The sequence below is a fragment of the Enoplosus armatus genome, chromosome 2 (assembly GCF_043641665.1).
Source record: "Enoplosus armatus isolate fEnoArm2 chromosome 2, fEnoArm2.hap1, whole genome shotgun sequence".
Classification (NCBI taxonomy): Eukaryota; Metazoa; Chordata; class Actinopteri; order Centrarchiformes; family Enoplosidae; genus Enoplosus; species Enoplosus armatus.
In genome coordinates this window covers 1193366-1210821 of record NC_092181.1, presented here as the reverse complement: position 1 = coordinate 1210821, position 17456 = coordinate 1193366, and the positions used below count along the sequence as shown (strand labels likewise).

General features: G+C 44.6%; 1 protein-coding gene across 2 annotated transcripts in view; it reads left to right on the top strand.

Moving 5' to 3' along the window:
- mxi1 (max interactor 1, dimerization protein) overlaps positions 1 to 17214 on the top strand; it is a 31647-nt gene extending 14433 nt beyond the window's left edge. For both annotated transcript variants that reach the window (XM_070917287.1, XM_070917296.1), the window contains exons 4-6: positions 10132 to 10246; positions 12417 to 12615; positions 12849 to 17214. In XM_070917287.1, coding sequence (XP_070773388.1) covers positions 10132 to 10246; positions 12417 to 12615; positions 12849 to 13012 — 478 coding nt within the window. In that variant the 3' untranslated portion in view covers positions 13013 to 17214. The remainder of the gene's footprint in view (positions 1 to 10131; positions 10247 to 12416; positions 12616 to 12848) is intronic.
- Positions 17215 to 17456: the final 242 nt, after the last annotated feature.

Here is a 17456-nt window from a genome sequence, read left to right as displayed (position 1 = left end):
CAAACATAACAATTGGCTGTCAGTTTGGACAGTGTAGTAAAATCCTCAGTGGATGATTGAACTGTTAGGACGTGGCCCACAGGCTATCATAGCCTGCAAAGATGATGGCAGCCGAGTCAGAGCATTTTCTTTTTCTGAAGAGCATCCTGAAGAGTCAAGCTGCCAGTGTTAAAGTGTGTTTCTATCAAAAGTGCCGTGTCCTTGTTTCTTGCTCATTTCATGTTCACTGTTACTAGTCAAAGATGTGGAGTAAGAACTTACAATACTTACAGTTTAAGCAGCCTCATGAGCACCTACCTGCTGTCACTGTCGAAATAACATACTATTACTGGCTTAGTTCACTTAGTCCCGTGTCCTTTGTAGCTCCGTCTTTCAGGGTTCAGTTTCCACTGGTGTCACCATGTATAAAATATATGCACTCGTGGATGAATGTGCTCAACACAGAGCAGATACATGTCTTTCATGTGTTTTCTAGTAGTTCATAGTATTTTCCTAAGCGTGTCGCATTGATATAAAGATGTAAGTCAGAGCTTGAAACGAGCGAGTAGATTTTAGTCATCTGCCATTGCTAAACCCAGTGGAACTCCTGACAGACTGGCTCTCGTTTGTGCCCATGGCCAGTTTCTGGGCAGATTACACAGACAGAACACTCCCTTTCCTCCCCCACTCTCTATATCTCTCACCCTCTCCATCTCGCTCTGACTCTCTGCATCTATCCCATCTGTCTGTGTTTCATAAAGGAGATGAGGGAAGCATCAGTCTGTCAGAAAGAGAGCCTACAGTTGCTGTAGGGCAAAGGTTGCCTTAATCTTGTGTGTGCATGTAGAAACGTGACCGACTGACTGACGCACCAGCAGTGGGCGAAGTATAACTTTCAGCACACTAGCTTAAATGTGCAGCTCTCATGTTTGCATATCTTCGTCTCAGTAACAAGGATGTCATTTCAAGTCTTAAAGTCCCATAGGTATCAACAGTTAGTGGCGTGGTGCAATGCATTGTCCAGTGTCCAGTGTCCAGTGGGTGTTAAGGACACTATAACACAAGTTACATGTCACGTGCCGTCCGTGGGCTAATGCTAGAACCATCTGTCCAATCATGAATCATCAACACAAAGTTTTCAACAAGAAGGGAAACCTAGAATAACGATTTTGCCATCCTGGATTCAGACGTATTTAACATACAAGCTTGTCTCCATCTGCATTTGTCATTTCCTGAACCTGCCATTTATAGCTGAGATAATAAAGCTGTAGTTGGCTAAAGCACATACGGCGGGCGCCAGTTTTGCAGCCGGGCTGTTGGCTCTTTGATGACTGTTCCAGCAGTCAACCTAGTGAGTGGTAGCTTCACTATTAAAAAAGCCTATTCAGTCAGGTGCCACTGTCTGTATGGATAAACATGTGACCTTGGCTGCAACCCGCCAGCAGTCATGTGAGAGAGGCAGGGAGAGAATGACCCCCCCCCCCCCCCCCATGAAAGAGAGAATGAGAGAAAGACATAGGGGGCATAAAAAACAGAGAAACCTAGAAGAGGCATCTTTAGCAGAAAATACAACCCTGCTCTTTGTATTAACCCAGCGATTCAGTAAACAAAGGTGGTGAACAAACACAGAGAACCGTTGTGTGTCCTGTAGCTTGGTGTGTGTGTTTGTGTTACATTATAAAGGCTCATGTGTGTGTGTGGGATGCAGTTTGTAGGGCGCAGTTGCTAATGCACATTTTCAGGTTTGTTCTCCTGATTCAATAATTCCACTCTGTTTCACTATAAATTCCTACTTTTTTTTTTATTTCATCATTCATTTCATCATATTTCACTGCCAGTTGAACAAAATTGGCTGGAAGTGCTCCAGGTGGTGATGCAAGATGCCATATGTGCAATAAAAAAAAAAATTAGTTCCATTGATCATCTGTCCTCAACAGTTTGAATGTGTTCTGGGTTCAACAGCGATTCCTACAGTCAGTGCAAAGCATCATGGGGAACAAATGCATGGGCTGCCATGTGGGTTGAGCCCTGCCCCTCTCCATGTATATTGTATGTCACCATCTGCAGAGTATGGATCAGTGTGTGCCACATGTTCACATGTTGTTTCACTATGTATGATATGGGAGAAGGAGCCTTATATGCGATCTGCCTCTGCGCCCGGTTCGGACCAATTAAACAACCAGCATCTCACGCTAGCTATTTTTTTTTAACTGTGAAATAATGGATTTGGAATGTTTTGGAAAATATTGCTCAAAAGCGCAGAAAGAAAAAAGGAACATCTGTGCCCACATTGTCTGCGTTTGATTTAATTGCCCTCCTCCACAGAGTGAGATAACGGCAGCTCATTTGATGTAGTGCTCAATGGACATGGCTTAGTCTACTTTAAATGAGGCTTTGCATTACAAAATACTCTAATCACTCCAGTAATCTTTGACATCACTGTGAATCACTATTTGCGGCTGCTTTAAATGAGCCTCGACACTCGAGAAGGAGTGAGGCAGGAGAGGAACAATAGAGCTCACTCGCGAAGTCAAGTTCTTATTTCTTTTTCTCCCTAAGAGGGCCTCTCTAATGATGTCTTAATTTCCTTTCGCATGTCAATTTAGGAGATTTACCACTGAGACGGTCATTGGTGATGTGTAATTAGTGTAATAACTGGGTGAAGGGTCAGATTTCCTCCCCCTCAGCACGTATTAGAAGTAGGTCAAATCAGGAGTGAGTGTGTGTGTGTGTGTGTGTGTGTGTGTGTTTGTGTGTGTGTGTGTGTGTGTGTGTGTGTGTGTGTGTGTGTGTGTGTGTGTGTGTGTGTGTGTGTGTGTGTGTGTGTGTGTGTGTGTGTGTGTGTGTGTGTGTGTGTTAAATGGGTTTGAGAGAGTGTGGGATTTGCCAAAGTGAAGTGTATTGACTAGTATCTGGGCTGGAAATCTGACCCTCCCCTTTAAGAGCACATCCAGTAATTATGTCAGACATCTTGGATGGCCTGAGAAGTTATCCATTATTTACATGTTCACAAGTTTGCAATCTAGGGCAGCCATATTTTTTTTCTCCATCGCTCATGCTTGGACTGACGCTGTTGGTTCCAGAGGACTTTGAATGCTTGGTTGCTTTGTCGCTGCTTTTGTTTCCTGAATAGAAGAAAAAAATCCTTTTCTGTCCGTGTCACTCTTCAGGCCCAGGTGTTCTTTTATTGCCTTTTATTTTATTCACACACAAAGAACACTTACATGAATATGCAATATGCAATTCCTTTTTTCTGATCACCCCCTTCCCCTCTCCATAGTCTCTGCCCACAGAAAACATCACACAATTATCTCTAATAATCAAGCAAGGCTTTGAGAAAAAAGACTTGCAATTGTCTGGATGGCTCCCTAATTGTACGAGAAATGTCCTCAAAATAACAGGATGAAGTTAAGGAAGTAAAATGATGCCTCATGTAATTTAGACAGAAGGATTACCTTCAAAATAACATCACTGCACAACCAAAAGAAAATGTAGGTGATGTGTGCCCTATTAATAGAAAAGGGGAGGAAAAACGAAAATAGTGGAAGATTAAATGTTGTTAGTGTCAGATAAAAACCAAATCATCTCAGGGACTAACTCGGGGACTATAAGGTCCATTATGTGTATTTATGTGCCATTATTTGGCAAATTCCTGATAATTGCTGATAATATTAAAAGCATACGGCTTTGGTTTTGTTTTCTTATCCTCTCACAAATCAGGAAGTCGACTACATGTAGTGTCAAAACAACTAAAAATGATTCCCTTCCCAAGTCCTGATATTGATATCAGAGACTACTGGTGCTTTCTTACAGACTGAATGAATTTTGTACACAAGTTGTTGCAGTCTGGAGGCTTGAGTTTGACCACAGCAGAGTTACCCCAAAACATCCCTGGCCTTAAGGAAGTTGTGTACCCCAGGAACAAGGACTTTCACACAAAAATGTGCCTTGTGGAAAAGTTGCTGTGGTTGAAAAGGCCTAATACACAATTTAACACCATGAAAGTCAACACATGTCTTGGTATTTCAACAAGACTGAGGATGTGTTCAAAGGAGAATTGAAAAGCTGTCTGTGATTATGACTATGCACATCCCATTTACAACCTCCTCACACACAGCTTGTTGCTGCCATCACACTTGTTTCACGTCACACTGACAAAAATCTGGGGATATTTGTCTGTCAGTTTATGCCTGACACTAGTTTTTCGACTACAGAGATATCAGATATCAGAATGCATGTACACTGAGGTGTGTGTGCCCTGCAGTGCCCAACCAAAGGCACGTGCACTCTGCATTTGTGTGTATATGTGCGCAGGGATGGTGCAAGGACGAGGGAGGTTAAGTGCAGAGCTGTTGTTCGCTGCACTGACGAGCGATGTACATATGATGTGCGTAGGTTCTGTAAGAGCGGTGGTGGGCAGCTCTCCCATACCAACAGGGAGAGCTTCAAAGTGCTTCTCTAAAAAGGACTCGGCTTCAATCATACTGGAGGCAGTTTGACGCATTTCAAGAACAACTGAAACAGCTCTGGTGAGAGGAAAAGCAGTACAGGAATGATGACAGATTTGTTTTAATATAAACACTCATCTATTACCAATTGTAATTATAATTAATTATATTCAACTGAACTGAAGGAAAAAAGACATAGGCCCTATATGACACCTGACGCAAACAGTCGGGGGGGAAAGGCAGCTCTCCATGTGCCGACAGGCAGGAGCGCATGTTCACAAGTTCTTACATTACCTAATGTAGGCTTACAATCTGTACAGCTACAAAGAAAACGTGTTTTATTGTTTGAATCTTGTTACACTCACTCGCAGCAGCTCTCCTCCTCCTCACTTAGATATCGGCAGGCGCACCTGGCCTTAAAGGAAATGGGAGATGACACTCGCCCAAAACACACCTACGAATAATTGAGGGACTAAATACAACCCCTTTGCGCCTTACATTGCGCCCAGATTATGCGCCGTTTAGCTAGCAAAAGGGGAGTAGGACACGCCCTAAATGCGCTTGCGCCATGCGCTATAGATCGTTTAAATAGGGCCCTCAAAGTTGGCGGATACAGGAGAAAAGGGCAGGTCCTGCATGTGATTCATGGGGAGTCGGGATGAAAGAGGAAGGTGCATGAGGAGGAAAGGTGTGGTGCAGTGACCCGTGGGCCGGCTGGCTGCTCGCTCACATGTCAAAGCCAAAAGGCAGAGCTGCCTGCCTGTGTACCCATCTGGGGCCCATCAGGAACACACACACACACACACACACACACACACACACACACACACACACACACACACACACACACACACACACACACACACACAAGCTTGAAAGAGACACACACGCTGGTAGAGTGGAAGTGCCCCATTGTCTCAGGAGAAAAGGGAAGGCCGGCTGTGTCTGGTGAGCCTGCAAGTCGTGCCTTTAGGTTTACACCTGAATTATCCCACTTTTGATCGGAAATGAATCAATGACGTGAGTAACTCACGCACAGAAACTCCAAACCACTAATGTGTTCAAATGCACAACCTGTCGATCTTCATCAGTTCAAATTTGAATAGAAATTTTGAAGATTCGACTGGAATTGAAACATCATGGACAAAATGAAATGATGATTAGACTGCATGATCTGACAGACAAATGCTTTAGAAGGAATAGTAAAGAGTCGCCTATATACAAACAAAGTAAGATTTAGTTATATTGCAGTATTGCGCAATTATACAGTTTGTAATAATAAAACCAAACAATTGCTATACAGTTAAATATGTTCAATAGTGCAGCGCTTGATACCGAAATCACACCGGCATTTGTTACACCCCTATTTTAAACTGATATTTCAGGGTCATTTCTGAACCAAGCCACCATTAATTGGGTCTTCATTGTGTTGGATGGAAGAATGAAAAGAAATGGATCATCTTCATTACCAGGTGAAAACTGAAAGCTCCTATGTATACAGCTCTTTTATAAACACTGTTACAAGCTGTGCATATTTACGCTGTGGCAACTCGGGTAACTCCCTTGAACTCGTGGGAGATCAGCAGCAGCTTTAGATGCGGTTTCCTCTGAATAGCCCGTTACATTATAAATCGATCTGTATTAAGACACAGAAGCTCACCGCCTCACTACCAGAGAGAGAACGTGGGATTTCAAAAGCAGCTGTTTGCTAAGGTATACCTGCAGGGCAGCACAAAAAAAACAAAACAAAAACAAAATGAAAAACCTGCTTTTATATTCGCTTGCATTCCCAGGAATCTCCCTCCACTGAATACAAGGAAAAACAAGGCTTTTACCGCATGTGTTGTCTTATTGTCAGCGAGGGATTTGATATCCCTGCTGTGCGTGACAGTTTGGAGCACAGGTCCTGGTAGCAACTGGCCACGTGTTATGTAATCCGCCACAGATGAAGAGTTCCTCATTCAGGCTGTGCCATTCATCAGACACTGGAGATACAACGTGCAGAGCAACAGCCTCCAACACTGTTAGCCTGCATTAGGGATTTTTACATTTACGTTCACTCCTTTGTCACTTTGTTGATCTTTTAGACCTTTCAACAACCTTCCGCCCTGTCTGTTGTGCTATAGATCCTGTCATGGTCTCAGGAGAGCAGTTTAACCCCTGATGAACGCGACGCCACATGTAACAGCAACTTGCTGACAGTGTGCCTGTCGTCCTGTGATGTCGCATCCTTTAACAAAGTTTACTTAACCAATCCTTAGCCTCAGCAGCCGAGGACATGGATCTGCGGGGCTGCACAGTAAATCCATAGCTGTTTATGTAACTAGCACCAGTCTTTTCTAAGAACTCGGGGAAACAGTGGGCTCTGTTGCTGGCTGCTGAGTTACGTGGCTACGAGAGGGCGGAGGCAAAGAGAGATTCTGGCTGCAGCACGCAGGTATTTATGGTCACAAGCCGCCGCTCATATCGTAAGCTTCAGATGGCTTAAGCTCTTTGGCTGTGGGTCTACATGATAAACAAGCCTTTTCAGGGATTAGGGACCTGTCTTGGGGGCATCACCAGTAGCCAGTAGCGTATGACTTTTAACCCCTTAGTGAGACAGTTAGAGATAGTGCTGGTGGTGCAGACCTACCATGATAAACAGGTCTCTGTCATTATCTTTAGTTGCCTGTGACACCGGGGACATAATCGGTAGATTTTTTCCCCAGAATGACTTCTGAAATACTTCCCTGCTGAGAGTAAGAGCTCCAGTTTGACTTCCCATTACCAGGCAGTCCAATGTGATGGCCACGAATCTCTCTCTCACAGTCACACACTGTTCCTCAGACACTCCCTCTTATGCCTTCTGTAGTTATCAGAGTGCTCCGCAGTCATGCACCCAGAGATTAGGACAAATGTCGCTCAGGCGCCTCACGTGTCTGTCTGTCAATGAGGGGCACAGTGACGGTGTTTGAATGCAGCCAACCCGTAGCATGTGCTGCTTTAAGAGGAGATCGCACTGCATAAGGTAGCTGTGAAAAAGACAGAACCAGGACTCAAAGTGCTGAAAGAGGTTACAGCATGGCAGGCTCCTTCCCCTCCTACTCCTCATCATCCTCATCATCATCATGTTGGTGTGGAAGTGTGTTTGTGGTTTCACACTGCCACGGCAAAAAGTGGTGATTCAGCAGCCCGACAAGTGACGCGCACACTAATAGAAGTCTTAGTACTATAATAAGATATTTCGGTCATAGCCAGGGCCAGCAATGTGGTGATACTCCACAGTGCCTGTGCGGTCAGCGTACCCCCGCTTCCTCCATACATTCCATACATGTCAGTCAGGGAGAAGGGAGGGCGGGAGACGGACGGGAGTGGTGGTAAGTAGGGGTTATCTGAGGTTGTCCCCTGAGATGGATGTTTTAATCTCGATGCGAGTGGAGGAGAAGATTTTGGTCTCCAGTTTCTGGAGTTTGTTAATGTGACGCCTGGAAGGCCAGACAGACAGACAGGCAGACAAGCCCACACATGACCAGTGTGTTCAGCTCTGCCCTCGCAGCCGTCTTTATCACGCAGTCCATGCCCATGTGTGGACTTTTTGTTTTTGTGATTGTGACTAAGGAAAAAGTGGAGCGAGCGAGATGTCGTCACAGTGCACACATGCTTGAAAAGGATACAAGTTTTAGGAATAAAAATGGGACGTTTTTGAGCAAGTTTGTTCTTGCATGTAATGTGGAATTATATTTTGTGTCAGCTCTTCAGCTACAGCTGCACAGTAAATAATTTATTGGCGTATCAGCGATGTTGAAACATCCCATGTACGTGGCCTATTTCATTTAAAAATGGTTATATATAGCATGGCAAATTGCAGTGAACTACACTTAATGATCATACTTCCACATGATCAAGTAGTAATTATAATTACAGTGTTGAAGAAAATGATCAGAATTGCAATTAGTGAGACGGATATTCTGCCATGTTGTCCCCTCTGTACCGTGTCCTACAGTAGACAACTCCCAGGTGGAGCTGCGTGAATAACCCCCAGGCTGCTGGGAACGAGTAGAAAGTGATTAATTGCCAGCTGATATCTGTGTTCGTGTGTGTGTGTGTGTGTGTGTGGACTCGCAGGGCAAAGATGGGGGTGTTGGGGTTCAGATGAGACTAACGCAGATAGACATAAAACAGATAAGGAGCAAAGGTGCACTCTGCTCTCTCCTGTGAATTGAACTGATTACACAGACCGATGACCTGAGCTGGACTGATACTCATCATTACAAACTCCCAGACTGGAAACGTGTGTGTGTCTTGTGACTTCCAAACTTACAGCAGCACAGACTGAATCAGGGCGCCCTCTCTTTTCACTCCCCAGACATGTAGCACTTGTCTTGTTCACAAAGTTTAAGCACACACTCACGCATACTGCACTGGTGTAATGGATTGCTCTACTCTTGTGTTCTTATCAGCACCATCCATGCATAGCTGAACCTCCCCTCCTCACACACACACACACACACACTGGCATGCCACAGACAGATATGCTCTAGCCAGTGCTCACATGCCTCCACCAGTCCTAGAGCAGCAGAGCATGGCAGAGAGCAGTCTAGACCAGGGAAATCAGCGCAGTGAATTCCTGCTCTGGTCCCCCGGGCTCGTCTCCTTTGGGCTCCCCCAGAGATAGTTCCTGAGTCCACTGACTCTTAATGTCTCTCCACTGTTCCCTTCAGGCTAGCTGAAAGGGCAGCTCCTGCTAATGGAGCGCTGATTGTGTTATAGCCACAATTATCTCTCTTTACCTCTCAACTCGGGGCCATTAGCAGGATAGATAGTACCCGGGGCCTGTCTGCAGTCGCAGAATAAGGGACTGTCAGGATGATGGAGCGCACAAGCCAAGCCGGGTCCAGGAAATGCCATTACACCTTTCCTCCCTGTCCCCACCCCCCCTCAGCTGAAACTTGTTTGTAATGTAGGCAAGAAGGGTAACTAAAGTGGTGTGCAAGAAATACCAGCAGAGGATAATGTATCGTCTCGAGGCTTACACGAGACGTGAATCATATGTAACCTGCTGTGTTGTTGAACTATAAGCTGGGGATTTACAATACGTGAGCCGGGTGTGTAGCCGGTGGATTCTTACTAAGTAAGAATACAGTGCGTCTTAATGAGCCTACATCCCAAGATGACAGAATACTGCTTGCCTTTAGGTGCTGAAGTGCAGATCTTTTAAAAGGAAAAAGCCACCCTCAGATACTGACACCATGTTAGAAACAAGCAGGACCCGCTAAGGTTGTACATTTGTTGCTTTTACTTGGAATGGGTGTAAAGTCAGATAAATAGCTTGATATCTGTGTTATCTGTACATGTAAAAATAGAAAGTACCACTGGATAACATAAGGATCAGAGAAACCAACAAGTGATTTTAAACAGTGTTTTAGAGCGAACTTTCCTTTGAAGAACCTTCTGAGCTTTTGCTGCAGTGGACTGCAAATTAGAGAAACTGGTCAGTAATAGATTGTACTGATAAAATCACCAAACAAGCTGGACGAGTCTAGTCAGGAAAAGTGAATGAGTAACCAACCATCTGCCTGAACAATCTCCCAGCTGCTACTGGGCAAGACATTTAACTACCAGCAGGCAACAGCCCACATTTCACATTTACCGTCCCTTCCCTGTTGTACATTGTCATGTATCTAATCGTTCTGTTTCTCTTTCTCTTTCTGTCTTTCCGTTGCAGACGAGCTCACCTGCGGTTGTGTCTGGAGCGGTTGAAGACCCTCATACCCCTGGGACCCGACTGCAACCGCCACACCACCCTGGGCCTGCTCAACAAAGCCAAAGCACACATAAAGGTAAGGATAACTAGCCCACCCAGAGCTTAAAGCTGGTCCCGGAGTTCCCAGTTTGACACACAAATGTCCAAAACAGGGTGAAAGAAGAAAGTGCAGAATCTAAGCAAGCAAAATAGCAAGACCAGTGGTGACATAAATATGATACATGACCCACAGAATAAAAAGAATTGGCTTATGCAAACACTCTTTAGCCAAAATGTAGCCAGTATTCAGCTTATCGCCTGGTAATCCAGTTCTGAAGAGCATATAACACATTAAGGCGTCCTGTAAAATCAGTCTGCATGTGAGAAGCCTAGCGTAGCGTGCATGCACATAACGAGAGAGTGGAGGCATAAAGAGGATATTGTTGCCCCCCCCCCCCACCACCACAACTACTACTACCGCCACCACTCTGCACTTCTGCTGCTGTCAACTTGAGTCTCTCCATCACTTATTGATGGCCTATTGTTTTAGTCCGTCGCCGGGAGTCACGCTCGTCACTGTCGGCGACCGTGACGTAAGGCTACGAGGTTAGAGCACAACATGGCCGTATCAGGCCCCGCCACGGCCCTCGCTCACATTGTAATGGCACGAGGCGTAAACAGAGGCAGCGAGTGAAGAAGGCGACAAGTTGTAAACAAGGCAGGTGAGGGAAATCGTTTAGGGGTTTCGGGGCTGGCAGAAGGAAAATCCAAGGGACACAACGCGTTTAGTGGCTGAATGCTAAAACAGGTGCTGGGGAGTGTTTGTTTTGCGCTGGGCTACAGTCTTTTGATATGAAAGGAATTTCCTTACAGACTAACACCACCTATCTCTTCAGTATCTCAGCACTGTTGCTGAAGTTGTTCTTCCAGCTTTCCTTCTCTCACTCTTGTCTCCTCTACATGTCTTCACTGCTCTCAGTCTCTCAGTCAGTCTCTGCACACACCTGCTGTTCTTGTGTCTCATCTTTTTTCTTACTGTCATTTCTTTCCGATTTCGTCTCCTCTGAAACACTTACAGCGGGGGAAATAAGTATTGAACGCATCAGCATTTTTCTCAGTAAATATATGTCCGATGGGGCTATTGACATGAAATTTTCACATTTTCATAATCCACACATACAAAGAAATCAAAACAAATAAGTCCATAAATTAAGTTATGTGTAATAAAGTGGAATGACACAGGGAAAAAGTATTTAACACGCTTGCTGAAATTTATTTAATACTTAGAATGATTTCTGAAATACTTCCCTGCTGAGAGTAAGAGCTCCAGTTTGACTTCCCATTGTCCAAAAGCCTTTGTTGGTAGTGACAGCTTCAAGACGCCTCCTGTATGAAGAAACTAGTCGCATGCATTGCTCAGGTGTGACTTTTGCCCATTCTTCCACACAGACTGTCTTCAAATCTTGAAGGTTGCGGGGCCTCTTCTATGAATTCTGATCTTCAGTTCTTTCCATAGATTTTCAATTGGATTCAAGTCGGGTGATTACTGGGCCATTCTAGCAGCTTTATTTTCTTTCTCTGAAACCAATTGAGAGTTTCCTCGGCTGTGTGTTTGGGATCATTGTCTTGCTGAAATGTCCACCCTCGTTTCATCTTCAGCATCCTGGTAGATGGCAGCAGACTCTTATCAAGAATGTCTCGGTACATTTCTCCATTCATCCTCCCTTCAGTTATATGAAGTCTGCCAGTACCATATGCTGAAAAACAGCCCCACACCATGATGTTCCCACCTCCAGACTTCACTGTTGGTATGGTGTTGTTAGGGTGATGTGCAGTGCCATTTCTCCTCCAAACATCGTGTGTGCTATGACATCCAAAGATTCAATTTTGCTCTCATCGGGCCAGACTATATTCTCCCAGTATGTCATAGGCTTGTCCAAATGTTGTGCAGCAAACTTTAATCGAGCTTCAACATGCTTTTTCTTCAGCAGTGGTGTCTTGCGTGGTGAGCGTGCATAGAGGCCATGGCTTTGAAACAACTGTACCTGCTAATTCCAGGTCTTTTTGAAGCTCTCCGCGAGTGGTCCTTGGGTCTTGGACAACTCTTCTGATTATTCTTTTGAATATATTTACTGAGAAAAATGTTGATGTGTTCAATACTTATTTCCCCCGCTGTACTCTTTATCTATACATTCTAGTCTCACCTTGGTCCCTTGTACACATAATTAACCTTTTCTCTGTGTCCCCATTTGCTTTCTCCTGACCAGAAACTTGAAGAGGCAGACAGGAAGAGCCAGTACCAGCTGGAGTCTCTGGAGCGCGAGCAGAGGCACCTCCAGCGCCAGCTGGAGCTGCTGGGGGGAGGCAGCGGTGCTGCAGCCCAGAGCAGCCCGGGGGAGGGCGAGAGGATACGCATGGACAGCGTGGGCTCCACCCTCTGCTCCGACCGTTCTGACTCTGACCAAGGTGAGTGAGGCTGCAGTCTTTAAACAGGATTTTAATTTAGCGACTACAAGGCCATCAAACCCTCCAGCTGCTCTCTGGCTAATTTTACGACATTGAGGTTGCACCGGTCGGAGTCTCTCTGGCACAAATGTACTGTACAGAATCAATTTCTTAGTTGTCACGATTAAATGGTTTATCTTCCCTTTCTCCTCTCTGCCTCCAACTCCACCCCAACTCTTGGTCCTCGGCTGCAGAGGAGATCGAGGTGGACGTGGAAAGCACGGAGTTCTCCCATGGAGAGCTGGACAGTGTGAGCACAGCCAGCACCAGCGACCTGGACGACCACAGCAGCCTGCAGAGCATGGCCAGCGACGAGGGCTACTCCTCCTGCAGTGTCAAACTTGCCTTCTCCTCCTAGAGCCCCACACCGCCACCACCACCACCTCCCTGCCAAACCCGTCTGCCCTCCCATACGTTTATCCATCCAGCCATGCCTACATACGTACATACACCCAGTCACCTCCGACAGTGGCCACGCCCCCAGCTAACGGCGTCCCTGTCGCTCCTGCCTCTCAGCAGCACTCCCTCCTGCTCCTAGCCTTTAGTTGCCCCCCCTTCCTGATACCAGGGACCCAAACGCAGTGATGCGAGAATGCCAACTGGTTTCAATCTTCTTTTAAAGGGAGATCAGAGACTTGGTTGATTTAAAAAACATATATACATCATCTTAATTTTTAAACCCACACAATTGAAATGAATGATTGATTTTATTTCCTCGAACTGTTAAATTTCTGAATTTATTAGAGATACACAACCCCTAATTTGATCCAAAATGCACTTAAATTCATATGATATTGAAATAATTCAGAGTTTCTGTTCAGTTCTCTCTCCTGTGTGAGAGTGTGTGAGTGTGTGTGTGTGTGTGTGTGTGTTGAGCTGAGCTCATCTTAATGTTCTGGTGTTGGCCCTGGATAAATGGGAGCACATCTAATCTGGACTATAATGAGCACTGCGGGTGAACTTTGTCATATCAACACGGCTTGGCCCTGATAAACGTCCCCCCAGCCCTGAATTTAATCCCTGTCTTATTGTTTTTTCATTACCTCTGAACGACACTGCAGAAGCTCAGACACTCGAACTGGTGCTATTGTGAAACAAACCAACGGGAAGCAGATCAGATCCACCACCACTAAGCTTCTGAAGCAAACAAAGTGTGTCTGCCATGATTGTTTCTCACCGAGCACGGAGGAAAAACAACCACAAAGAAATAGAGGGGGGAAAAAAACATTCCTGTCGAATGTGGGTGCTCAGTGCATTTTCAAAGAGTGGAAATTGTAACTTGTGTGTGTGTGTGTGTGTTTTTGTTTAGGTTTCTTTCTCCTTGACAAGCAGCTACAACAAACTATCCTGCACTTGCCTACTTTAGAGCTGTCCATAGAAACGGCACAAACCAAGAAGTGACAAAACAAATACACACAAAAAAACAACAGCAACAATGAAAAAGTCAACAAACTTTGGAATAGATGTCCATCCTCTTTCCAGCAGTAACAAGCAATAACTCTTGTAGTCGGTTTTGTCTCGTCAGTTTGAACTCCTTCCCGTTTTTTGTTTTTTGTGTGTGTGTGTGTGTGTGTGTGTGTGTGTGTGGGACCGTCCAAAAAGCAAATTTCTCTTTTTTTGTACATACAAATAGTTTAATTAATTAAACTTTAAAAATGAGTTTAAAAAAAAAGAAAAAGAAGGTATAGCTCATGGATAGAACTATTGCCTCTGTTGCTGTTTGACCTGTGTTTATTGTGCATTTTAAATTAATTTCATCCTCTTCAGAGTGGCAGTGGATGTGGCGTGGACACAGTTGCTTTGTTCAGTTTTGCTGGTGGAAACATTGGAAAGTTACTTGTTCTGTTGCTGCCCTGAGAAGGAAAAGAAAAGTTACTCCTCAACGTGATAAAAAGTATAAGAACAACTTCCCATCCAGTTTGCGGAAAAGTGACCCAGTAAGACTTCTGCTGGAGAATTCTGAGTTTGAGTGGCACTCTTTTTATTTATTAGACTTTATTTTCTCTTGTTTGTAATGTTCATGATTGGGGGGGGTGGGGTGGGGGTGTATGTGGCATTCCACTGGTGGTCAGGTGATCTGTGGAGGAAAAGTCTGAAGTGTGGGGAGAAGAAAACGGGTGTTATGATGTCAATGTTTGCCATCCCATCTCCACTGGCATTAAGAATTGCACTTCAACCACAGTTCTCTGTAAAAACAAACAAATTCCACTGTCATTGTCTCTCATGGAGCTCCATGGAGCTGTCATGGAGCTGTCATGGAGCTGTCATGGAGCTCTCATGGAGCTCTCATGGAGCTGTCATTGTCTCTCATGGAGCTCCATGGAGCTCTCATGGAGCTGTCATGGAGCTCTCATGGAGCTCTCATGGAGCTCTCATGGAGCTCTCATGGAGCTCCATGGAGCTCTCATGGATCCTTTTGTATGTGAAAGAAAGAAAAAAAAAAAACACCGGCCTTTAAAATATTTATTTCTCAATCCCTCAAAGAACACAAGCAATGGGGAAGTTAACTTATTTTGGTTCTGTCTTATTACTCCTCTTTTTGATGCTTATTCCTCATTCCTTATTTTAAAAATTGTATATTTTATGGGTTATTGTTATTATTATTTTTTGGGGGGGGGTGGGTGGGGATAAGAAATGTAGCCATTTTGTTTTCATTTTTCTGATGTTTTATTCAATGGACACTTGAAATGTAATTGGCCCCTAAGCTGCTCCTAGTGCTGAGCCTCGCCTGTTTAGAGTCACCAGCCTTGTCCAGAGATGACCCCCCCCCCCCAAAAAAAAAAACCCCAAAACATGCTGTGCTTGTGACAATAACACTCCACACCCAGCCTTCAGATACAAGGTGAAACATTCGCCATATTGTTTATAAACTCTCCTGTCCGGTTGTCTGGGGGTCTGTGCTGTGGAGGGGGGGTTATCTCTGCACAAGGTTTATTGAGAGCCAAGACTTTACTGGCAAAGATTGAGCCAGCTACTACACAATAAAAGGGGTCTAAAACTCCACTTTCCTCTGTTTGGAGGATTGTAGTCTCTATTAGACTTGTGTTTTAGTTGACAAAATGTGTCTTACATTTACAATGCAAGGCCTCCGACTGAGGATTTAAAGAAAAAAGAACAAATCCTTTGGTTTCTCTGAAGGACGTCATTAAGGTGTAGAGTTTGACATGTAAGCTCTTTGCCGAGCTATGTTGAGGTTGTTGGACTTGGCACTGAATCAGAAAGTCACCACTTCTGGTGCTTGATTATACAAAACAAAAATGCCAAAACCACCTCAGAACACCTCAGTGTCCTCTCTCTTTATCTCTCTCTCTCTCTCTGAGGGACAGTTTACATTTATTCTTCCCCTGTTTAAGTTATTAACCTTCAACTTCTCTTTGTTTCTGTTTTCGTCTTCATATGTTGGTTTTATGAACCTGCACTGCTGACAGGAAAGCGGTCCCATGTTCGACGACAAATGAATTTCACTCCTCGTGCAGACCTGGATCACATCCTAGTGGTGTTTTAACCTGCTCGGCGTACAGTATATTTGTACTGCATGGGGATGATTTCTGGGTTCTGTTGTTTTATCACGAAAACGTGTGAAAACTGTCTGGCACTCATTGCATTGTCTCATATGGCAAACTACTCTGATGTTGTATTCCAAGAAGGGATAAAACCAACTATACGAACTGATTTTACCGAAGCCAGGTCTGTCCTCTCTCGTGTGTGTGTGTGTGTGTGTGTGTGTGTGTGTGTGTGTGTGTGTGTGTGTGTGTGTGTGTGTGTGTGTGTGTGTGTGTGTGTGTGTGTGTGTGTGTGTGTGTGTGTGTGTGTGTGTGTGTGCGTGCTCCATGTTCTTACTAAGGCTGAGCTTTAGAGAGGCACCTGGTCCATGACTAGTCTGCACTGATCTCAGTTGGGGCTGTTTCCCACCTGCTAGTCAGTAAATATCAGACTTCTGGAGAGTATTTGTCAGAAAAAGACGAATGTATCCAGTGTAAGCTATAATAACTGGGAGTGAAGGCTCTGTCACATCATTTGCAGCCATAATTGCGCACTGAAAGTTAACCTAGCTGAAATGTCAGTTGCAAACTGGTCTTGGATCAGCCCAAGCTAGGTGGGGTGTGTGACAAAGAGTTTCTGGCTATGCTGCAGATTGCAAACAATAGCATATCTTAATAAGCTGGTGATCACAAAGCTATATTTTTACCTCTGTGTTTAAGGTTGGGTTTAGACATGCAGTCCTGACTGTGGTTCAGGTCAGGGTTAACTTTCCAGGAGTGCTGAGTTCCAGTTATGCAGCCTGGCCAGAAGTGTACCAGCCCGACAAAGTGGGAGTTGCAGTGTCTTTTGTAAACCACACTCCATCATGGCGTCGGTCTCACAGGAGGTTGACTCAGAGAAAACGGGTCCATGAGGTCAAGTTAGCCCAACCAAACGAGCAGTCCCACGTAGGGAGTCCTCCTGTTGTTCTGAACCTGTGGCCATCCTTTGTAAAACATGCAGTCTGATGATGATTCTAGCCGTGTAAGTTGAAGATGCAATACTTACAATAAAAACACCAAGATTTTCAAACCTGAATGACTCAACTGGTCTCTTTATACCAACCATGCAATGTTTCGATGCTGAATGTAAAGTAAAGCAAAAAAAAACACCCTATATTCAAATATCACTTGTAGTGTCAGGCTTTTGTTTATATTAGGTGTCATGTTATCTGTTTTATTAAACATTCTGCAAGAATGTCTCTGTCAAAAACTTGACATATCATAGAACACTGCTTCCCAACATGGAGGTTGGGACCCCTTCGATGTGTCGTAGGATGA